General features: G+C 47.8%; 1 protein-coding gene and 1 non-coding gene across 2 annotated transcripts; both read right to left on the bottom strand.

Moving 5' to 3' along the window:
* Positions 1 to 12,908: 12,908 nt before the first annotated feature.
* On the bottom strand, positions 12,909 to 12,980 carry TRNAA-CGC (transfer RNA alanine (anticodon CGC)). The gene has a single exon. It is a non-coding gene; the product is annotated as a tRNA-Ala (tRNA).
* Positions 12,981 to 21,139: 8,159 nt separating this feature from the next.
* Positions 21,140 to 22,082, bottom strand: LOC142574822 (uncharacterized). The gene is made up of 3 exons (XM_075683829.1): positions 21,535 to 22,082; positions 21,266 to 21,473; positions 21,140 to 21,171 (listed from the first exon to the last, which is right to left on the bottom strand). Exons 1-3 carry the CDS (start codon positions 22,003 to 22,005, stop codon positions 21,140 to 21,142), a joined length of 711 nt encoding a protein of 236 aa, XP_075539944.1. The 5' UTR covers positions 22,006 to 22,082.
* Between the last annotated feature and the right edge of the window lie 3,288 nt (positions 22,083 to 25,370).

Here is a 25,370-nt window from a genome sequence, read left to right as displayed (position 1 = left end):
GAGGAACACCTCGGTACGTGTAGTGTAGTGCGGTTTTACCATCACCGGTACAGACAAAGAAAGATCTCATAAAAAGGTAATGAGAGATCCATTGGAAAACTCGACCACCTAGACCAACCATCTCAAGAGCATCGAGGATAGCCTCGTCAGATACGTTATCGTATGCCCCCTTGACATCCAAGAACAAAGCTGCACATAATCTTTTGCGTGACTTTTGAAGCTGGACGTACGTAGCGAGATCAACAACACTGTCTACTGTAGAGCGATCTCGACGAAAACCAGCCATGCAATTCGGTAACATGTTGTAGTGCTCCAGGTACCACTCCAAGCGGGCAAGGATCATCTTTTCCATTATCTTTCCCACACAGCTGGCCAGCGCTATTGGGCGGTATGAGGTGGGTTCAAGTGGGGACTTGCCTTGCTTCAGGAGAGGGACCAAGCGGCTTATCTTCCATTCTTCGGGAACCATGCCATCCTGCCAAGATAAGTTGTAGAGATGTAACAGTTCTCTCCGTGCGCCATCACTCAGGTTGTTCAAGGCGCGGTAGGATATTCCATCTGGTCCCGCGGATGAAGAACGCCTGCATAGAGCAAGAGCCGCTTCTAGTTCCTCCATTATGAAAGGAAGATCCATGCGGCCGTCACGTGAAACAGGGATGCGACTGGGGGCTCGAAAGCCTGGACCGGTTGCTTGGCCAGCGATCCTTGCACAAAAGTCTTCTGCAACATCAGCCTCTAGCCGCCCCTGGAAGAGCGCCAGCGCTTTGAATGGGAAGCGTTGTTCAGGGAAGGAACGTAGACCACGTATGGTTCTCCAGATGTGGGAAAGTGGCTTTCGGGGGTCTAGTGACTGGCAAAATCTTGCCCAACGTCGAGATGCCAATCTATCCATGCAACGTTGAAGTTTCTTTTGTAGTCGTCTGGCTGTCCTAAGGTCTTCGATGGATTTTGTACGCCGGTAACGCCGCTCCGCACGACGACGGAGTGCACGAAGTCGCTCCAACTCTATATCCAATTCCGTGTGCTTCGACGAAACCGTGACCGTGCGCGCGGCGTGTAGCATTGCAGACTTGATTGCTTCCTCTAATCCAGAGGACAAGCCCTCTCGACAAGCATCCTCCATGGTGGAAGTAAAAGCGGTCCAGTCAATTAATCGAATGGTGTTCCGTGGGGTGGGACTGGACATTCCTTTGATGACAAGGTATGTGGGAATATGATCACTCCCGTGTGTCTCGATATCCGAAAACCATTTAACATATCTTGTGAAACTGCTGGAGACGAAAGCTAGGTCAAGACAGCTGCCATAATTCACGCCTCGTATAAACGTTGGGCTGCCGTCATTCAGGAGTGAAAGGCCGTGGTTACAGGCGAAGTTTGCAAGTCTTTGCCCTCTTGCATTTGTTCTTGCGCTTCCCCATGCTATATGGTGCGCATTAAAATCTCCGATGATGACATATGGGGCAGGGCACACAGACAAGATGTTCGTTAATCGTTTGGGATCAAAAACACTTGAAGGCGATACATAAACGCCAACAAGTGTAAACATGAGTTTGCCCTTTTTAATTGTTAGGCAATCGTATTGATTTTATCATGAGGCGGAATCGGCTGGCGAACATATGTCAGTTCTTGACGAAGAAAAACGATGACTTTGCTGCATGCATTAGTTGTTGCGGATATAACAGCTTCGTATCCCGATAATCTGACTGGTTTTGACACATTAGGCTCACATATGACAATGACTGGGAACAAATGAGTATATATATACTGACGAAAATCCGAAAGGCGTGATTTTAGTCCTCTTGCGTTCCATTGTATGATTGACGCTGCCTTGACTTCCTCTCGAAACGATGGGCGATGGCTGGCCATGTCTCTATGCGAGGCACTCAAGCACTGGGTTTAAGGCGTCCAGTACTTTCAGTGCATTTTGAGCAGACGTAGTTCCAAGGTTCGACAGAATCACTCGAATGGCATCTATGAGGGGACGCAGCATTGAAAGGACTTGATGATCTGCTTTAGGCGTGGCATCAGCAGCAGGAGCACGCTCCCGAGCGGGCTTGACAATCTGTAGTTCTGTGGGAGATTGCTGGCTTGGAAGCGCAGGCCATTCTTCTTGACACAAATTCCTTTCAGGCGACTTCCTTGGGCTGTTCAGCCCCTTTTTGGCCTGATTGGAGAAAGTGGGTGCTACAATGGAAGCGGCCCTCTCCTTTCGCGGCTCTGCCTTTTTTGAGGCGGTTCGGTGACGCCGACGCAGACGCCGGATCGTTGCAGCAGCCTCCTTGTGTGTCGAATTGTCCCGAACCATTTGCTTGAGAACAGCGACCTCTTTCTTGATGCGAGGGCAGTCCCTAGACGAGGCAGCATGGGAACCATTACAGTTGCCGCACTTTAGGACAGTAGCCCGGCACGTCTCCTCCGCATGAGGTTCAGCACAACGGGGACATAGTATCTAGTTTGGGCAGACACCCTTGACATGTCCAAGCCTGAAGCACTGATGGCATTGAAGAGGCTTTGGTATGAAGGGCCGAACAGGGTGTCGGAAGTGACCGACTTTGACGTGTGTTGGTAAGCAATCTCCTTTGAAGATCAGTTTGACGCAGCGCGATGTTCCAAGGCGGCTCACACGCGTGATGACAACACCCTCACTTGCTGGTTTGACGAGGATAGGCATGTCCGCGTTGGGAATGGCGACATCGTTGTCATAAATGACACCTGCTGTGGATGCGTCATCCATCGGGATATATGAACGCACTTTGATGCGCCCTAGCACCGAGATTTGCTTCAGTTTTTCGAGCGCACTCCCGTTGGTAACATCGATTGCGAGGACATTTTTGCGTGCATTTATCCGAATATCCTTAATTTCATTCGGCACGACCCCTTCCAAGAAAACAGATAGTTCTTGCCTGTTGAGCAGTCGGAGGTCGAAGGAAGGAGAATCCAAATGGCCAAGGGGGGTGAAGTGAAAGCTCTGTATGCCAGATATAATCATGGAGTTTGGTGTCGGGCCATAGAGGCACGATGAGGGCTCGGGCTGTGCTAACCACTTGTTCAGACGAACTGAAGAAAGATTAGTGCTGTTCAGAGAGCCGTCAAGCACCCTGCAGTACAGACTAGCGCAGTGTTGAGCTGGTATTGGAGGGTGTGCTACTTGAGGGGTTTGAGGCAATCCTCGTAGGCCGGCATGAGCTTGCGACAACCGAAAATACGAGAGTAGAGGGTGCGTGTTGTCCGGCGCTGAACAAGCTTAAGTTTGTTAGCGTGGCGAGTTTGATAAGGTAACTATACTGATGAGCACTACTCAAGTCGTGACAGAATGATAGAAACGTAGAGTGCTGGGAAAACCTTACGTCATCAAGGAAGGGAGACGCGGGACACAAACCCAAGAATGGGCCGATGCTTAGATACAGTGCTGGCGACATATGAAGAAAAGTCGAGAGAAGAGCTAAATGTTACACCCACAATGGGAAGGGCCCGAACCGTCTTTATAGAGGTGCCTGCAGGTAGGTCGGACGTACAGGAGTTTTGTTGTGGCTGATACGCATGGCAGCACTTTTCTCATTGCTACTACAACGTTTGTTATTGTAGGCCCAGTCGTTCACCTTTACGGAATGTACTTATTGCAAGCACATATGCTGTGCATCGGCATATTGCTGTTGTGGAAGTGTTAACTTGTTAATCCAACACATTCTGCGCAGATGCATTAGTAACTTAGCTTTGAGTCGATGTCTGTCATGACTACAATTTATAGTATCGCAGCAAGAAACATTTTAGTAGAAGCTGAAGGGATTCCAGCAGTTTAAGCATATCCACTGCACTGACACAATGCACTCACACCAGCTACACTTTCCATAAACAAAAAGTTAGATGAAAATCAGTTGCTCTTTCACTGACTCAGTACTTGCTGCTTCTGAAGCAGGCAGCAAAGCAATCATGGTATACACTGCTACATGCATAGGTCTTGCATGATGCAGTTCCTGCTATGCACTGCACACGGGGCACACGTTGCAAACAGATTTCTTCTTGCAGTGCTCAAGTATAAGGACACACTGAATCAAACATGACTGCGTTGTCACGTATGCTCAGTGCGTCAGTGTTCTTGATTGCTACACGAGCGATTTATCTCCAACTAGCCCAAAAGACGGATGCACTTGAAAGAAGTGAGTGAAGGAGCACAGTGAACTTGTACTGAACTGGATTCACATGCCGGATAGAAGAACGCAGTGTCAGCTGAAAAGGGGGGCACGGCTGATAATGTAAGTATTTCCCATAGTTCGGCTACTAGTGTCTTTCGCTTTCGGAAGTTATCTTTGCCACTGGAAACAGCGCAGAACTTGCCCGTTAAACTTGAGTCACCCGACACCACACGAAACACGCCGCGGTTCACCACCTCAAGTTCCACACGGTTCATTCACCACATCACACATCACACGACGTCAGGAGTGCCATATTTTAAATCACTGCAGCACCAAACGGACCTGAAAATTAATTTCCTTCGACAGAGTTTCGCAGCTGGGTTCCTTCACTCGCCAGTTACGAACTCGATGGACGCGCTAGGCCTACGCGTAACGTAAACAACATCGGCGATAGGCGAGTGCTGATTTTCCAGATTTCGGAGCTCGTAAACATGTCTCCATTCGCTTTGAGCACAACAAAATACACATACAACAAGCACAGACGTTGCGGCAATCGTGATTCGGTTGGCAGTTTCAGCAGACGATCGTGCCAAGCCCGGCGGAAACAGTGGGCAGGTTGGATTAGTCGGCGTCGTTCGAAGTCGCTTCGGATCCACGTCGCGCTGCCACAACCCACGGTCATCGGTCGGTCGGTCGGTCGGTCGGCCTACTATTACAACACTGTCTTTCAGGTACACTGTCGCGCGCGTCGTGCGTCCAAAGAACTCGGACGATCGTTGGTGCCGGCTCCTTCGCACGGTCGGCCATCATAGGCATAGCAGCGAGAGGATTCGCAGCCTCTCATTGGTGCACGCCGGCGCAGCGCCGCCTCGCGTCGGCAAACTTCTAGCATCGGCAGTAGATATATTCGCTGCGCGTCGTCGCGCTTCACCGCGTTCCCCACCGACAATTTTGACACTTTTGACGCTTCGGCGCGTGCCGAAGCTCTCCGACGCGTGTCAGTGGTTGGGGCATAACCGAACGAACAACATAACAGAACAACATCTCCGATCGCACCCTTGATCTGCTTGCAGTCGTCCGAAGGGTTCTCGTTAAAGAAACGGCGCTGTGGCGACGCGGAGGCGTTGAAGGCAGCTCTAGAAATGCAAGTATTACTTGTTTATGTGGAATTGACGTAGCGTCGTTTTTTCGAAATAATTGAATTGCTTACTATATGCTGCGAAACAAATTGATTAAAAATGAGTTATTCACCACACTGGAGGTGCCGGGGTTTGATCCCGGGACTTCTCACATGCGAAGCGAGCGCTCCACCACTGAGCTACACTTTTTTTCTTTATTACCGGTTTTGCAACAACAATACACTTACAACACATAAAAAGTGAAGACGGGGTTACAATACAATTTGTCAACAAATTGAGCGAAAAGCCATCAGTCATGTTCTGACTGACGTCGTCACTTAATATTCCCTTAGTGTGACTAAGGATTTTACCCTGGCTACCCAGGGAGAAAGACATTCTTTTGTTTTTTCCACTTCTACTAACCGAGCAATGCTCTCTCGAAAGTACAGCCTTGCTGGTCTTGCATCCGGTTCACAGTAGAAGCCAGTCATTCTTGAGCGCCATCTGCTGTGCAGGCCTGTCAGCATCATTAGATCGAAAGGTACTCCTCCTTCGTTGTCCATCGCTAGGTAACTAATTGCATGCGTGTCTAGTGGGAATTCTTTTTTGATTGTCCTCTGCAACACATCCCAGAAGAACACCGCTTCCCAACAGTGAAGGAAAACGTGGTCGATCGTTTCCGGCTTTTTGCAAATAATGCAGTGAGCCCCCATGGCATATAAAACCCACGCTCCTCTAAGAAGGTTCTTACAGGGAGAGTTCCGGTACGCAGTTTGAAAACGAAAGCTTTTGCACTTGGTGCCACTTGCATTCTTTTAACCCGTTTGAGTACGTTCTGACCCAGGCCTGCACTGTATATCACCCTGTACAAAGGGATTGGCAACACTATATCACACAAGTCTTTATACAGTTTCCTCTTTTTAACAGAATATAAATAATCATTAGAAAAACGCACACACAAAAATCGCACACTCGCTACTACTTCCCGAAGATAACCTTCTGCCGTCCCTGTCAGGACTTGCGTGCTAATAATATATTCAGGTAGCAGTCGCCCTAATCTGGCCTGGCACACCGTTTGCAGAAATGGGTCGCTGACCTCGCGAAAAAAGAAAAATCTATTAACTAATTGTTTGAGAAAAAGGTGTGCCAGTCCAAGTCCCCAACACTTTACACCCCAGAACAAATTTGTGCGACTGCACCTTTCCCACGTCGATCCCCACACAAAGGTCGCAAAAGCCCTATGAAGTTTCTGCACATTTACCCTCGAACAGTGCATCACTTGTATCGCACACCGTAGCTTAGCCACAAAAAACATGTTACACACAGTTGCCCTCGCAAACATGGAGAGATAATTCGCCCTCCAAGCATTCGCCTTTTCGCGTAAGAGTTCTGCTTGTTGCTGCCAGTAGTCATTATTATTTTTGTAGAACTCAAGTGGCACACCAAGGTACTTCACAGGCGCTTTCTGCCATACAACATTGGCAAAAATGCCCGGGGTGAACGGCCACACGCCGTGCCAAAACCCCTGGCACTTTCCCCAGTTTACTCGGCTTCCTGTAACGTCGCTGAAAAATTTAACACTTCGAATGGTTTCTTCAATGCCTTCGTAGTCAATACAGCATACCGCCACATCATCGGCATATGCGAGGAGTTTTACCTCTGAAGATTGTAAACGAATACCACGGATAGAATTATTTTCAATTATTGACAAACATAAGGTTTCAATATATATACAAAACAAAAGTGGACTGATGGGACAGCCTTGACGCACGGAACGCTGCACTTTAATGGGGGCCCCAAATTCTTTGTTAATAATTAGTCTGGTAGAGCAGTTCCGATACGCCAGAGCTACACCATCCGTGATGACGGATCCGACATTAATGTGTTCCAACATTGCAAACAAAATAGCATGCGCTACGCAATCAAATGCCTTCTCCAGATCCAACTGAAGTACGGCCACACACGCTTCAAGGGAGTCACAACATTCAAGAACTGAGCGCATCTTGTGAACATTCGTCGCTATAGTGCGACCCTTAATTCCACACGTTTGGTGCTGGCCAACTATGTCTTTAACAACCGACTGAAGTCTAGCTGCTAAGACTTTCATTAGTATCTTATAGTCTACATTTGTGAGAGCTATTGGTCTGTATGATGTTACACTTTTCAACTTATCTACATCCTCTGTCTTCGGAATTTTTTTTAAATTATGGGGTTTTACGTGCCAAAACCACTTTCTGATTATGAGGCACGCCGTCGTGGACTCCGGAAATTTCGACCACCTGGGCTTCTTTAACGTGGACCTAAATCTAAGTACACGGGTGTTTTCGCATTTCGCCTCCATCGAAATGCGGCCGCCGTGGCCGGGAATCGATCCCGCGACCTCGTGCTCAGCATTGTCTTCGGAATCAACACCGTGTGTGATTGGCCGAAAGATGGCGGTAACGCCTTACCATCGTACGCTTCGTTAGAGATTGCTACAAGTACTGCTGACAATTCCTTTTTAAACCGCTTGTACCACAGAGCGCAAAGCCCATCAGGGCCCGGTGACTTGCCAGGATTCAAATTGTCAATTGCGCGTTCCACTTCAAAAACAGTTATCGGCGTTTCTAATGCAACTTTTCTTTCTTCAGTCAGTTGAGGCATTCTTTTCAAGAAGTTCGTCTTAAACCGTTCTAGGTCCACCTGCCTAAATGCGAACAGATTTTCATAGTGTTCAAAAAACGCACGTGCGATACTATCATTATCTGTAACTTCGCTACCACCCACCTCGATCACTTCAATATGATTACGTCGAGCGTGTGATTTTTCCAGTCCGAGCGCCCTTGTTGTGGGCGCCTCGCCTAACGCAAAGGATTCGGCTCGAGCACGAATTATCGCTCCGCTATAGCGTTCCTCATCATGCAGTTCAAGTTTCTGTTTAATATTCCGTATGTCGCTTTTGTATGCTCCCGGTTCTTCGCACTCAAGTTCTGTCAGCTTTTCCAAGATTATTCGCAGTTTCTTCTCTTTCTTTTTTGTTTCATGCATTATTGCGACGGAACGATCGATGGCTTTCATTTTAATGCACTGTTTAAACTCTTCCCATCGATCTTTTAATTCACCCTCGCCGCTCATTAGAATTTTTTCGATGCAGTCCGATACATATTCTCCGAAACTTTCGTCAGTAGTTAAGTTTGAATTCATGTTCCACAGCTCCCAAGAGAAGCTGCCGCCTTTTTTCCTCCTTCCTATGTCACATTTAACCAGAAAATGATCAGTGAAGGAAATATGATATACACTGTAACTATTACACATTGGTATTGCTTGAAGCGACAAGTAAATACGATCTAAGCGCGCATGGCTATTTCCTTGAAAGTGCGTGAAACGCACATCTCGCGTCCCTGTCATACATTCCGCCCCATCCGCTAATTCGCATTCAGTAATTATCTCGTTCAAAACATCCCTACCTTTATGGCTCCTTAATCCTCTATTAGACCGATCTCGGGCACTGAGAACACAATTAAAATCACCTAACAGCACCATCTGCTTTTAAGAAGATACATACTCTTAACATGGAAAAAAACGAAGCCCGTTCCTCCAACGCATTTGGTGCATAAATACATACCACCCGCCATTAAATTCCATGCAAAGCAAAATCACAGAAAACTAATCTACCAGATGGACATGAATAAAAATCTTGCACCGTTATACCGGGTAATTTTCTAACAAACAGCACGCAGCCCGCCGACTTCCCTAAGGCGTGGCTCGCTACCGCGTAGTACCGTGGCGTAAACCGCTGCACCATGCTGCGGGTCTCTTCATCACCATTTACTTTTGTCTCTTGCACGGCTAACACGTCAAGGTCATAGTCCATGAGCAGCCTACACATGGCTCTGCTTTCGCTTGGCGGCCAGACCTCGAACGTTTAGCGTGGCCAATCTACGCGGCGGGTTGGAAGCCGTGATTATAGGTCTAGTGAAAAGATTTGGCCCGTAGCATGGTGTTTACCTTTAGTGCCTAGCACACAGCTAGACGCCCCCGGAGCCGCCCGGTGGACCGGTACCACTGGAGAGCGGTGGTGGCTTCTTCTCGGACCTCTTGTCTGCGTTAGCGGTGTTCGGTCGGGGCTTGTAGCTGCTGCGCCTGCCCGTCGGCGTCTTCGAAGGCGGCCCGTCTTCCCCACTTCCTTGGTTCGCTGCGCTGCTGTCTGCAGCCTTCTCAAGAGGCCGTTTGACCGAGGCTCCGACATTGCTTCTCATAGGGTCGTTCTGCGCCGACTGGCCCTCAGCTGTCTTCATTTGCTCGCTGGCTTCCGTTAGGCTGCTCTTGCTTTCTTCCTTGGTCTCTTCTGCTGGCTTTCTTTCCGCACCTTCCGTAGAATTTTCCCTATCCGGTGATGTCCCCGTGCCCGCATCAGGTGCAAGCACACCGCCTACAGCACATGGGGTTGCCTGGTCTCCTGCCCCTTTCGCCGCGTCTTCGGCCGCGGCCGCATCCATTACCAACCTTTCTGTGTCGTTGCCTTCGGCTGGCCCAGTCATAGGACACGCACTGGTCCTCGGCGTGTCCAAACCGACGGCATTGCGAGCACTGGGGAACCTTGCAGTCTCGTCGTACATGACCAGTGCCTTGACAGCGCAAGCACTGGATTGGCCTGCCAGGAACGACGACTAGGTCCAGCTCACCGGCGACCCTAATTTGGTGCGGGAGATCTTCCACCTTGACGCCGCTGTTGAGCTTGAGCAAGACGGACCGGGTAGTCGTCCCCTTGTTGTTGATACCCTGAACGCGCCATCGCTCTCGGGTGACTTGTACGGCTTTACCGAAAGCCGTCAATGCCGTTCTTACATCTTCATCGGCCACACCATGTATTAACCAATGAAGACGCAGCCGCACCTGCTGGTCCTGAGGGTCAACCACGATGCAGCGCCGCCCCTTTACCTTCAGCTCCTTGACTTCCAGTATCCTTTTCGTGGGGTCCGCGGTGTTCATGGTCACAGCCCAGACGTGGTTAATCTGGTGGGCCCCCAGGGCAAGCACTTCCGGCAGCAAACCTGTTGCGCCAAGAGCGTCCCGGAAATCTACTTTGTAGGGTCTAGCTCGCACGTCGCCGTGCAAAAACACGGTGTTTAGCACGACGCGCCCCTTTGGCAGTGGAGGCAAAATAATCTGATAGCCTGCGTCGTGATCGCTGTTCCACATGTTTCCGCGGCCAACAAAGGCAGCTGCCGCCACTCCACTGGAGCTCATGATTCGCCGTCCCTCACGCTTGGTGGCCGGAAGTAGAATACCACTGAGCTACAACCCCGGAATTATAAACGTAGTCATGCGTAGATGATTTTGTGTTCTTCATAGCCAGCAGCCACTAGAAAGTGGAAAAAGCTTCCTTTCCATCAGGCTTGTTGCTACACACCAGATCTGCTTGCAGTCGTCCTAAGCGTTCTCGTAGAAGAAACGGCACTGTGGTGAATTCCACTTCCGGCCACCGAGCGTGACGGACGTGTAAATCATGGGCTCCGTAGGAGCCGCTTCAGCGGTCCAGACGGGCCGCGGTAACAGGATTTCTGCCTCGGACGACGAGTATCAAGTTGTTTTGCCTAGTCTGCCAACAGGGTGTTTTGTTTTGAATACGGTTTTTCTACACTGTGACATCAGGGCCCGCCCATACCGGGTGGAAGATTTTCGGGATGCGCTCGCTCAGTTATCGCTCCTGCCGGAAGTGGCTGCTCTCGGGGCCTACCGTATGAGCCATGTGTAGGCCGTGACCTTCAAGGCCAGCGACGCGGTGAAAAAGATCGTCAGCGTTGGAGAGCTGCAGGTCAAAAAGGGCCGGTCTCTCGTCATCGACGCCGCCAACCAGGACGTACGCCTGAAAGTGCATTGGCTGCTGCCCAGCGTTCCTGACGAGGACGTACGTTTTGCCTTCGCGACTGAAGTGGGTGACGTTACCAACGCAATACTTGGGTGTGCCTCTCGGAAATTACCGTAAACCTGAATCGTACTGGCTAGATCAAGTGTCGAAAGCAAAGGAAAAGGCTGACGTGTGGAGAGGAAAACAATTGTCAATGTTTTCTAGAGCCACTGTTTGCAACCTTTTTTTAGTTTCTAAGATATGGTACGTTATGAATGTGTTGTGTGCTGCGAGGGTAAGCGTACAAAAAGTTCACCGCGTTTTCGCTATCTTCATTTGGGCCTCCACCTGGGAGAGGATGTGTCGAATGAACTTGTTCCTCCTGGTCAAGAAAGGTGGGCTTGGTTTAGTTCATTTATTTCTGCGACAAGTCGTCTCACGCTTTGTGTTTTTACGCGATCAAAACGATCCTTTTCTCCGAACAGTGATAGAGGTACGGCTGTGTAGACAACTTCCAGGATTCATTGTTTCGACTGTTCACAATATGGCAGGAGCAGTGACTGGTTACCTACGTGAAGTGGTATGTTCATATAAGATGTCGAAAGTACGTTTTTCGCAGCAATACCTGTCCACCGTTACCAAGAAAGATCTATACAGAGATCTCGTGGACACGATGTTCCCTCCACCTTTGTACCGTTTTCCGCAACGTGGAGGCCCAGGACAAGACGTTCTAAAGAGAGTGAAAAAAATGCCCATACGACCGTCAGATACATCTTTTTTCTTCAAATTGCACACAAACACACTTCCCGTTAAGACCTGGCTTCATGAGAAGGGCATTTTCATCCCCTGGAGCACCGACTGCTTATTATGTAAAAAACCGGAAACAATAGAACATGCATTCTTAGATTGCTGGGACGCCATCTTTCACTGGGATGTTCTGCAGAGAACACTGAAAAAACAGTTACCCCTGGACCCATACGGAATACGCTTCTTACCGATTGATAACGCCGAGGATGTCCCGCATGACCTTATTATGATCCTGAGCCTCCACGCTATGTGGAAAACTAGATTGCAATTTCAAAACGGAGACATTGTGGTTCGATCAGCTCGGGAAAACTTCATTGAGAGTGTTGTGTGTGTAAGAGATGCTTTCAAAGCGCTGGCTGATCCACCACAATGGATCTCCTTATTTGATGAATTGGCGTTTTTAAAAAGATTTTAGTACCGTGTTGGCCAAAGTGTGGTCCACACGTTTTATCTTTGTAAACCTTGATTGAGTACGTCGAAGTCGGCAATAAAGAAAAAAAAAACTGTGGCGACGCGGATGCGTTCAAGGCAGCTCTAGAAATGGAGTATTACTTGTTTATGTGGAATTGACGTAGCATTGTTTTTTCGAAATAATTGAATTGCTTACTATATGCTGCGAAACAAAATGATGAAAAATTAATTATTCACCACACTGGAGGTGCCGGGGTTTGAACCCGGGACTTCTCACATGCTAATCGAGCTCTCTACCACTGAGCTACACGTCCGAAATAATAAACGTAGTCATGCGTGGACGATTTTGTGTTCTTCATAGCCAGCAGCCACTAGAAAGTCGAAAAAGCTTCCTTTCAGTCAGGCTTGTTGCTACACACCTGATCTGCTTGCAGTCGTCCTAAGCGTTCTCGTTGAAGAAACGACAGTGTGGCGACGCGGAGGCGTTGAAGGTAGCTGTAGAAACGCAAGTATTACTTGTTTATGTGGAATTGACGTAGCGTCGCTTTTCCGAAATAATTGAATTGCTTACTATATGCTGCGAAATAAAAAATTGACTATTCACCACACTGGAGGTGCCGGGGTTTGAACCCGGGACTTCTCACATGCGAAGCGAGCGCTCTACCACTGAGCTACAACCCCGGAATAATAAACGTAGTCATGCGTAGACTATTTTTTGTTCTTGATAGCCAGCAGCCACTAGAAAGTGGAAAAAGCTTCCTTTCACTCAGGCTTAGGATGCTTCAGACGATGTCATATCCCTCCCGAAGTTTCTTAAGCAGGATTTCTCCAGAAATTGACCGACAGTGCCCGGATTGTGGGGAGGTTAGCACTCTACCTCATATGCTCTGGCAGTGTCCTGCGTTACGGGATACGTCCCTCACCAGCGAACGGGACTGGGACGAGGCCATATCTAGCACGCAACTTAAGCTCCAGTCCATGGCCGTCCAGAGGGCCCGTGAAAGAGCGGAGAGGCTTGGCCTCCCCATTCCGACATGGGAGCAGCCAGCGGCGAGCCGGGGGCCCCAACGGGTCTCCACCGACTAGTCCCTCAGGACCTGAATAAAAGTTCATTGTCTGTCTGTTGTCACTCAGGCTTGTTGTTACACACCTGATCTGCTTGCAGTCATTCCACTTCCGGCCACCACAGCGAACGGACGTGCAATCGTGGGCTCCTATGGAGCGGCTCAGGCGGGCGTGTCCCGCGGTAACCGGCTCAACGAGAACGACGATGACTATCAGATTGTTTTGCCGCAGCTGCCTACTGGTCGTGTCGCGTTGAACACCGTGTTTTTGCACTGCGACATCCGGGCGAGGCCTTTTAAGGTTGAAGATTTTCGTGATGCCCTGCGCCCTACCGGATTGCTGCCTGAAGTCATTGCGCTGGGAGCGTACCAGATAAACCATGTCTTGGCGGTCACCATGTGTGGCGCTGACGCAACAAAGCCTCTGCAGGCCGTCAAGGAGCTTCAAGTGAAGGGGCGGCGCTGCCTCATCATCGATCCGCAGGACCGGACGGTCAAGTTGCGGCTGCACTGGCTACTCCATGGTGTTGACGACGAGGATGTGAAGACGGCATTTACGGCCTTCGGCAAGGTGCTGGAGGTCAGCCGGGAGCGCAGGCGCGTTGAAGGCGTTAGTGACAAAGGCTCGACGACGAGGACCGTGCTGTTGAACTTCAAGAGCGGTGTCACCGTGGATGACCTGCCCCATCAGATCCGGGTCGCCGGTGAGCTGGCCCTCATCGTCGCCCCTGGACGGCCGATGCAGTGTTTGCGCTGCAAAGGAAACGGTCACGTACGCCGCGACTGTAAAGTACCCCGATGTTCTCTGTGCCGACGTTTCGGGCATGTTGACGCCAAATGTGAGCGTTCTTATGCCGAAGAGTTAGGTAGGTGAGCCTGAAGGTGACAAGACAGCAGAGGAAGCTATGGACGTGGCTGCAGCTGAGGAAGCTACCAGATGTACAGGAGACGTGGCCAAACTGCAGGAGACCACCACTACAGTGGCACCTGCTGCAGAGAAGACGCACCAGCCCGCCAAACTCGCGAATAAATCTCCGAGGACACCGGCAACGGCAGAGAAAGACGTTGAGAAAGGGGAGTATCTTCCGCAAGTTGTGGTCGGCACGCTGACCGACTGCATGGACCAGGCAGCTGACGGGACCACCAATACATCGGTTGCTGGGGCGGCCGTCAAGCAACCGCTGGAAAAAGAAGACCTCAAAGGTAGTCATGAAGCAAACAAGACGGATGGACCGCCTTCAAAGGCGCCTCTGGGGAGATGCTCCGGCTACAAGCCAGTGCCGAACGTCGGGGCAGGGAGGCGTGTTGGGGACAATCCGGCGCCGCAACAAAGCGACACCGGGCAACCGGACAAGCACGGTGACGTCTAGCGTTGTGCTAGACGGCAAAGGTAAGCACCATGCTTCGGGTTTCCCTTTAAAAATATTCGTGAATGATGGCTTCCAACCTGTCTTTTAGTTTCGCCACACTTAATGTGCGAGGACTGGCTGCCATGAAAAAGCAGAGTCAGGTGTATCGACTCTTGGTGGACCAGGACATTGACGTGTTGGCGGTACAAGAAACAAAAGTTGATGGGGAGGAGGAAACCGGAAGCGTGGTGCTTCGTTTCACGTCTAAGTATTTTGTGTTTGTTAGCCATGCCGTGGGAACATCTGCTGGCTGCATCATTCTTGTTAAAAAAATTGCAAAGCCTTGTGATACAAAATTATTTTTCATGTGTGTCGGGTAAGATTGTGTGGCGCGATTTTTCGTTGGGCGAGCGTGACTGGCGGGTCATTTGTATTTATGCACCAAACGCGGATAAAGACCGAACCATTTTCTTTTTGGAGATTAAGAATCATCTCAATGTCACGAAATAACTGGTTTTGCTAGGGGATTTCAATTGCGCATTGAATGGGAGGGATAGAGCTACAAAAAAGAGACCGAACGACAAGAGCACCGTATTGTTAAAAAAACTGATAGACGAGCATAATCATAATGCCTCATGCCTTATGCTACAGTGTGATCCGGTACGGGATATCTACATATGGTCATGGCGCTCAACATTTGGTAAACCGGGTCAACTCCGTCCTTCGTGGCATTCTGAAGCATGTTGCTTATGATGTCTCGCCCAAATCTGATGTGTTCAAAGCTTTGTCCTTACCTGATTTCAATTCTTTGCTGCTAGAAACTGTTGTCTTAAAGCATTTTTGGATAAGTCAGTATAAAATTCCTTATGTGCCTGTTCGTTCCCTGAGACCAAAGAATCCTTACGTTACACCCCGCTGTAAGACGAGATATGGTCGAAGACTCCGTAACTATTATGTCCCAGCAATGTTTAATTTACTCCCTCAAAGCATACAAGATGTGAAAACGAAATATGGTCTTAGAAAGGCTCTTAGACACTTTAATGCGTGATGGGAAGCCTGTCATTTGTGTTTTTTTTTCTCACTGTTGTCTAATGTGTTTCTGATGGCTCTGTCGCTGTCTGCCAGGCACTGCCGTTCAAGCCCACTGTGGCTTTGGCAGGCCCGATTTCTTCCACTGTAATGATTCTCAAGTCATCAATAAAGTATTAATATTATTATTATTATTATATTGTCGACGTTGCCGAATGTCTAGAAGGGGAGCGCGAGGTGCAGTACACGCATTTTCAGGGCTCTAGCCATGCTCGGCTTCACAGGATTTACGTGTCCCTTCAAATCATACCTGCATGTAACACTTACACTGTACTACCCATCTCTTTCTCAGACCATTGCTTAGTGAAATGCAGTGTGGGTGAAAAAAAAAACATGTAATAGTTTTAACTGGGATCTGTGGAAATTTAACGCAACGCTAATACGTGACGAGCAATTTATCCGTTTTGTGTCAGAAGAAATAAACGAGGTTAAATTGGACGGTAATAAGCAGATAGGTGTTGATTGGGAATTACTAAAACAAAGTTTTAAAATAAAGGCAATCGAAAGAAGCAGCGTCTTGAAATACCGTGAAAAAATAAGAGAGAACGGGCTGAAGGAAACATGCGGAAACTAATTGCGCTGGAAAGCAAAGCGCCAGGTCTTTTTAAAGAAGACCTATTTACAATAAAACAACAGCTGGAACAATTGGAGGAGAACCGCTATCGCGGGGCGCTCGTTCGAGCCAGAGCGCAATCATGGGCCGTGGGTGAAACGCCCACGAAACTGGCGCTAGGTATCGAGAAGACGCATGCGCGGCGAAACGAAATAGAAGTGATTGAAGAGAATGGCCAAGAACTGAATGACCGGGAGATCATCGCAGGTGCTTTTCAGCGGCATTAAGAGAGGCTCTTTGCATACCAGCCAGTTGATATCGAGGCATACAGAGCAAACTATCTTTCTCGTATGCCTCAACTATCAGCGGAAACGAAGTCGCTTTTAGAAGCACCCATTACGCATGCTGAAATAGAAAGTGCTATAGATAACCTGAGCCCTAATAAGTCGCCAGGCCCGGATGGCCTTGGCGCGGCCATTTATAAAGCGTTCAAGAACGAGTTGGTGCCTTTGATGAAAGCGTTGTTTGACGAAGTCTTTGCTGCCAACAGATTACCACCGTCTTTATCTGAAGCCCATACCGTCCTTATTCCTAAGACGAACCAAAAAGCAATGCTGAGGCTAGTCACAGCATACAGACCCCATTTCATTGACCAACACGGATTACAAAGTTTTAATGAAAGTTCTTGCAAGCCGATTACAGTCAATAATTAAGGATCTTGTAGGACCACACCAGACTTGTGGTATAAAGGGACGCACTATTGCGACAAATGTACACACGATGAGAGGCGTCTTGGAATGCTGTGACTATTTTCAATAAGCCGTTGCCATGCTGTAAATAGATTTAGAAAAAGCCTTTGATTTTGTCCCACACGAAATTATGTTATTAGTTCTTGAGCACGTGAATGTAGGATCAATCAGCGCAAATGGGGTAGCTCTGGCGTACCGGAGCTGCTCAGCACGGCTGATTGTTAATAAGACACTGGGGGCCCCCATTAAAATAGAGCGTTCCGTGCGCCAGGGGTGTCCTCTCAGCCCGCTTTTGTTTGCCATCTAGCTTTTGTTTGGCAATTATTCAAAACAGTAGCATAAAGGGCTTCAAACTCATGGAAGCCGAAGTGAAACTCCTGGCATATGCAGACGATGTAGCGGTGTGCTGTACAACTAAAGAAAGCGTTACAGAGGTAACAACCATTGTTAAAGATTTCGGAAACACAACAGGGAGCTTTGCAAATTGGAATAAGTGTCTCGGTTTTTGGCATGGTGAATGGCAGTCAACGCCGGAAATGTTCGCCAACTTTAGATGGATTAAACCGCCAGTTAAATGCTTGGGCTTGGACATTACCGGCGGAATGAGGACTATTGGCTAGAAGAGGCTTCACGACTCAAGGAAAAAACAACAAATTGGAAAGGTGCTCATCTCTCGATGTTTGCGAGAGCTACTGTATGTAACTTGTTAATAGAGTGTTTTAGTTGAGCGTATTTACGCTCCGCTAAGCAGCTAAGCGGAGCGGAAGCACGAATGCGCATGCGCCGTCCGCTTAACCGGTAAGCGGGCTAGCGGAGCGAGAAACACTGTCCGCTTAAGAGCTGCCTAAGCGGAGCGCGGAGCGTCGCTGCCGTCTTCCGCTGGCGAGGGTGGTCGGTGCGCGCGCCCTCTCTCACGCGTGCGTCGTGGTGTTTTTTCAAAGATGGCTCCTTCAAGCGAGATGTTGCCCATGCCATCCATGCCGTCCACTTCAACCACGCGATGTTCGCCTGCGCAGCGCAAAGCACGTAAGCGATTTAGGATTGATGAAGATTTGTCTCTTACGAGAGGTAACTAGCGCCGACCCATTTGAAAACCCTGCAGCGTGGGAAGATGTGCTACGCAACGTGGTGCGCGCTGTGCAGCGCGAGCTTACCATTTGTGCAATCAAGAAGCGGGTGGACCTGCTCATCGGTTATTTTAGACAACAAGACACAGTCAACCTGAGAAAGTGAGTGCTCTGCTGCTCGTAGTACTGTTTGCGCTGTTTGTTTATAGCTGAAACGAATAGTCGTAGCGTAACCTGCTCGTTTTCTCTGTAGATCCGGCACCGAGGAGCAGTATGGCGAACGCGAACATCTGCTTCAAGAAGTGTCACATTTGATGCGGAACGCCGGGCATGTGCCGAGGACCGTGCCGCGAAAAGCAAGCTGCATGGCACGGCGACCTGTCACGTCGATGCCGTCGTCAACAGCTCGGCAGCGCATGGCGCGCGAGCTTAGAGACTCGACCACGGCTTCAATGGCCGTACTTCACACAGCCGAGGATGAGCAGCTAAATGGCAAGTGATCTGGAGAGGGCACTGGCATTAACGGATATGTTTGTGTATATTGTAGTCCGCTAAATTTTCTCACCTTCCACAGATGAATTTCTAATTACGTACCGATTTCCGGATTGTGATCGACGCCGTGCAAGTTTTGCCTAGTGCTTACGGAGTGGCGTTTTGCTGGCCGGGTATTATGACAACTTATTTAGCCGAGGAATTTTCTTTGCAAGTATTACGTTTTTTGGTCGCATATTGGCAGCTGTGCTTCTTTATGTGCCGTAGGAACCCTTCCGGCCAAAATCTTGAACCCCCATTATTTTGTCCTATAGAAACTGTTCAGCTTGGATCAGTCATTTTCTATTCTGCCTAAAAAAATATAGGATATGGTTTGAACATAACTGAACACTAGCTTAATTTGCTGTGCTACTTTAAAAGACAAGGTGCACAAAATGAATTTGTACTTAAAGGTAATTTTATACTAACAGTGTTGTCATACCTTTACCTTGTTTTCTTGTGTGCAGATGAGAGCTCTGCCTCGTACTTGCTGCTCTCAATGTACAACGAGTGTACAGAACCACCAGTCGCAGAAATGGCTAGGGACCCAACTCCAGACGACAGCTGTGTGAGCAGGCCGACTAAGGAAGGGGCAGCCATTCAATCACGTATGTGCAAAGTGCACTCAAAACACATTTTATTCAATCATTCACAGTGCATGCAACTGGCCCTGTTAAAGAGGGTGTTTTTTTTTCTATGGGCAGGGGACAAACACACATGAGAAGCAAGTGCAATCTTACTACTGTGCTTACTTATATTCATGAAGGAGGTAGTATTACTACAGGATGACCAAGGTGCAACACAATTTAATTCAATATCAAATGAAAAACACCAAAATGTGAAAAAAACACCAACTAATGCACATGTTAAGTTTGCAATGAATCATTAATGACAACACACAAGCTGAGGAGGCCACTGGAGACAGCGATGCGGACGAGCAGGCTCAAGCGCCCATCCACAAGCGCACAAGACGACGACATGTGCAAGCTGTCCCAACAGGTGCAGCAAATCAAGCTTGCATGATGTGTTAAGGTGTCTTCTGACGCCTAGCTCTGTTTGCATTAGACACTACGTCCATTTTCGTTTATTTTTAATTTGAGTAGAGGCTTAACTTTCATTAGAGAAATGTAAGACGGTGGTGAACGATGTGATAACCTGCTGCTGTCGCAGTGTATGTGTTGTGACAGAAAGTAATTGAAGTCTGTTAACATGAGCGCAATTTGTTTCTGCTTTTTTTCCCCGTTTACAGGAATCAGGGGGCCTCCAGGCTATGGGGCTTGAGCTCCTATGAAGGAGAGAAGAGACAGATTTTATTCTCCGCCGAAAGGAAATAGACATCCAACAGAGACGGCTTGATTATGATGAAAGGTGCCTGGCCCTTGAAGAACGAAAGCAGGCGGCAGAAGAAGCACGGCAAAAACTCGATGCCCAGCGGCACGACGAAAATATATAAATGCTTTCCAGCATTAAAACTGCGCTCGAGGAACAGCAGAAACAAATTGCGAGCCTTTTTAAATAAAGTGCTTTCACTGTGTGACTGAGTTCTGTGGCCTCAAATAAGCCTCCAGCTGTGGTGGTTCAACCCCAAAATAATGCGAGACCTGTGAACTGTACATACAGGTGTGACAATTTGCAAGTATAGCACCAACTTTGTACATCCGAGGAACATTTTGTCGGTTCAGCTTCTGATTCTTTCGAAAATCCAGGAATGCAAACAGACCTGCTATTTTTCCGAAACCCCATTCGACTGATTGCCTCACGGTGCTCATTTTCTTGTTAAAAGCATACTGCGGCAAGGTTATGCTAGTCCCGCCATTCGGTTTCAGCAGCAGAGGTCGCAAGGGATAAGCGGGATCACCGTAAAGACAAAAGCTGCGCCCTCTGACAAGCTTTTCAAGCTTTTGGTATGTCTTGCTCTTTCGGAGGATACCTGAAAATATAGAAGCACATTTTACTACAGGATATCACTGATGGGCATATTGCAACCTGCGCACAGTAGCTGGCTTGCCAATAACGATATACACTTGTTGAGAAAGCTGCCTAGTGTGATTTTTCAGATGCACACTTCCTTCATGCAACAAGGCTAGTTCATGATACTCTATTAAAGAACAAGGTTCCTTGATAAGTACTTGTCAATCAAACAGGCATTTCCGTTGCTTCTAGTAATGATGCTATCTTCATAGGTATTATTTCTGTTGTAAATTTAAACTGAAAACATGTTGCATAATAACAAACAAAACTGGCTTACAGCATTAGAATGTTAATTGGGACACGTCACTGTTTCACAATTTCAACCTTACTAAATTTTACCATGCCCTTTTCACAACCTCGTTGACAATCGTATCACCACATGGGGCATTTGTCTCACGAGGTCACTCGTAAGATGAGTAGCAGTTGAACAAGTGCCGCTGAAGCAGTTTCAACAAAGGAACTAGTCATCAAGTCTGTGCCTTGTCTCGCACGGATGTGACTGCATTATGCATGTGAGCATCATGCATGTGCTTGAGTCACAGCATGTAGCGATTGGCTGTGCATAATACAAATAATCAAAATCGTTAACTTGCCAGCATCATGTCGACTGCCCACGTATGGGCCGTTCAATTGGCAGATAATCCCATTGGGGCACATGATGGACTGGTATTTAAGGGCATGAAAACGTTTGTGCCCCGAAAAGAAGACCTTCTGATCTTTCGATGGACGGCAAATGGTCCGCGCGGTCCCGTCGATGAAGCCCCAGCAATTGCGGAGCGGCGCCCCTTTGGAATTCACGGCCTGCGAGTAAACGGGATACAGCTGAGCACGAGCACACCCTGGCAAGTAGCTGATTGCATACCTGGGAAAAAGTTTCCAGTTGAGCAAGGCAGAGCCAAAAATGATTGTTCATATTTCGCAGAAGGTGGCCGAACGTGCTCTCAATGTGTGCGAGCACAGCATTAGTGGCTGAAGAAATCACTGAATTATGCCGCCCGAAGAGCGGCTCCAATTCTCGCAGCCTGTTCGGATATGCCAACCGCCGCAGCGTTAGGCAGAGGCTCTCAACTCCTGGAATGTTGACACACTGCGGCGTCGACACAACTTCAGGCAGTAGCAATGCACGCTGCAGCCTTCGCACATCATGTTGCTCGAAGCGAAAGTACGTGCGGAATTGCCCGCTGTCCATGCCATCGATGTCGAGGTAGCCATGCAGTGACAGCGGGTCTCCGCGCGTGTACTGGAACACTTCCTGGCACAACAAATCTTCTATCTCTGACCATTTCAAAGTAGACATGAGAAAGGTGTCCTCCAGCACACTTCTCGGCGGCATCACTAGTGCGAGCGCTAATAACTTGCCTAACGCAACCCCAACTTGTTCTCTAAGGTGTGAACAAAAACGTCGCAGGCGCATTGGCGTCACAAAGGATTGGATTGGATGCGGAATGCAACATCGCTGGCTATCACGTGACGTTCACCAAGTCGACGGTTTATTTTCCACTCATTAAAATGGACCGATATTGCATTACAAGTGCACGTCTAGATACTTGATGAACAAAGAAGTTATGTACATCTGTTTTATTCTGTAAACGTGAAAAAATCGTTCTTTATTTTCTTTCATTACCCTGAATTTGGCCAGAGGGCGCTGCAACTACGAAAGGTCCGCTCCGCTACGCTAAACGTATAACTGAAACGTGAAAATCACTCGCCGCTCCGCTTTGGCTTAGCGGGGCCACCCGGAGCGGAGCGTACCGTAAAGACGCTCAACTAAAACACTCTAATAAGCAAAATATGGTACGTTATGCAAGTTTTCTGTTGGTCTCGTTTAAATGTGCAAAGGTTCCATAGAGTTTTTGCTGTGTTCATTTGGGCATCAGAATGGGAGAGGTGCAGCCGCACAAACTTATTTAGGAGAGTCAAGGACGGGGGATTAGGCCTATCACATGTTTTTGTGAAGCAGCTAGTAAACCGGTTTTTTTTCTTTCGAGACGAGCATGACCCCTTTCTGCGCACAATGTGCCAGTTACGACTGAGCAAGCATCTGCCGATGTACGTAGTCCGCAATTAAAGTATGCCTGGTGCTCTTCGAGGGTACCTAAGGGAAGTCGTTGACAGTGTCCGTCTTCTGTCCGTACGTTTTTCTAATGATTATCTCTTTTCGGTGTCGCGGAAGAAATTGTACAGGGATGTAGTTGACATGATTATGCCGGTTCCGATGTATGGAGCCATAAACAGTGGAGGACAGGGAAACGACGTGTTAAAGCGGGTTAAGAAAATGCAGGTGGAGCCAAGCACTAAATCCTTTTTCTTTAAATTGCATACCGGAACTTTGCCGGTACGTGCCTTTTTACAAGAGAAGTGTTTTTATTTACCATGGGGAGCAAACTGCCTTATATGTAAACAATTAGAAACAATTGACCATGTTTTTTTTGTATTGTTGGGCAGGGGTTTTCTTTTGCGACGTTCTTCAAAGAACACCACAGAAAGAATTGCCTTTAAGTCCATAAGGTATTAGATTTTTCACGGTAGAAAATGAGGACAGCATGCGTTTGGACTTAATTATGCTAATGGGCCTCCACTGTTTATGGAGGGCTCGAATGGCCGGTTTCTTTTGTGAGCCTAACAGCCGGCCTGCGCGGCTGCTCTTCCGGGAAGCTATTTCCAAGTTCATTGATGTAATTAAAGAACAAGAATGTCCTCCGGATTGGCTGGCGAGGATTGAGCCCCTCGCCACATTAAAGGAATTTTAAACTTCACATGGTCAGCCACAATGTGACTGACCGCACAATATGCATGCGCACCAAGTTGAATGTGTGTTTGTGTATATTAATGTATCGCTTACCGTATTTCAAGAAATGATGCCCTTTGTGTTAGCTTGGTGAAACTTCTGGCAATAAAGAAAAAAAAAGATCTGCTTGCAGTCGTCCTAAGCGTTCTCGTTGAAGAAACGGCACTGTGGCGCCGCGGAGGCGTTCAAGGCAGCTGTAGAAATGCAAGTATTACTTGTTTATGTGGAATTGACGTAGCATTGTTTTTTTCGAAATAATTGAATTGCTTACTATATGCTGCGAAATAAAATGATAAAAAATTAATTATTCACCACACTGGAGGTGCCGGGGTGTGAACCCTGGACTTCTCACATGCGAAGCGAGCGCTCTACCACTGAGCTACACCCTTTTCTTTTTTTTTTATTTATTCACAAAATGACATACATACATAAAAACACGTTGGCCTTCTTGGACCAACGTGACAAGCTAAAATTTCTTGAAATTCACCAATTCATCAAGAATACCCAACCAGTCAGGCGGATCTGCCTGTACACGATATATCTCACGTATGAAAATAATGCTCTCAACAAAATTTTCTCGTGCTGAGCGCACATTCACATCAGCGTGTGTTACCGCCATCTGTGTCTTCCAAAGACTATGGAGGCCCAGGAGCATTATCATGTCGTACGGGAAGCCCTGATGGCTGTCTACAGGCACGAAACGTATACCCTGTGCTGTTATCGGCAGTTCCTTTTTAAGAGTTCTTTGCAAGACGTCCCAATAAAAAATCGCATCCCAGCACTCAATGAAGGCGTGCTCAATGGTCTCCGGCTTGTTACATAGCGCACAGTTTGTCGTCCATGGTACAAATATTCCTTTGTCAGCTATCCATGTTTTGACCGGAAGGGTAGATGTATGCAATTTAAACAAGAACGACTTTACGCTTGCTCTCACTGGCATCGTTTTAACTCTTTTTAAAACATCTTGTCCTGGGCCTCCATAGTATTTTATTCGGTACAATGGCACTGGTATCATAACTTCAACTAAATCCTTGTAAAGTTTCTTTCTTGTTACTGTGCTCAGGTACTGGAGGAAAAACCGAGCTTTTAGTATTCGAAGGGAGTCGACTACCTCTCGCAAGTAGCCTTTAAGCCGATAGTGTACAGGCTGTGCACTAGACACAATAAATTCAGGCAAAACGCTTTTCAGACGGACCTGGATCATCGTATGCAAGAATGAATCACTTTGATCTCGTAAGAAGACAAAACGAGAAACAATCTGTCGTAAGAACAAATGCGACAATCCAAGACCACCATCTCGAACAGGACGAAACAAGTTGGTTCGGCTGACCCTTTCCCAAATGGAACCCCAGATAAAAACAGCAAATACTCTGTGTATTTTCTGTAGATTCACACGGGTCATCGACAAAAATTGGAGGACATACCACACTTTGGCAATTAAAAATAAATTACACAGTTGCCTTTGCAAACATTGATAAATCACGACCTTTCCATCCTCCGGTTTTCTCTTTTACACGCGACGTCTCATCCTCCCAGTATTGCGCGGTACTCTCGTAGTGCTCAAGCGGCACCCCCAAATATTTCGAAGGAGACACGGTCCATTGTAAATTTGCAAGGACAGACGGTGTGATGTCCCAGCTTCCATGCCAAAAACCAATGCTCTTGTCCCAATTGATCTCGCATCCGGTTTGCCTGCAATATCTTTTAGCATCGCTTATCGCCTCTAGTACACTTTGGCGATCTGTACAAAAGATTGCGACGTCATCAGCTTATGCAAGCACTTTAACATGGGACGATTCAAGCTTACAACCATTGATTTTTTCATTACTTATTAGAGATAAACAGAAAGGCTCTAAATAAATTGAAAAGAGCAGCGGTGACAATGGACAACCTTGCCTCACTGATGATCT

This window comes from Dermacentor variabilis, chromosome 3 (assembly GCF_050947875.1).
Source record: "Dermacentor variabilis isolate Ectoservices chromosome 3, ASM5094787v1, whole genome shotgun sequence".
In the NCBI taxonomy this organism is placed as follows: domain Eukaryota; kingdom Metazoa; phylum Arthropoda; class Arachnida; order Ixodida; family Ixodidae; genus Dermacentor; species Dermacentor variabilis.
The sequence above is the reverse complement of the archived record's forward strand: the minus strand, read 5'-3'. Positions and strand labels throughout refer to the sequence as shown.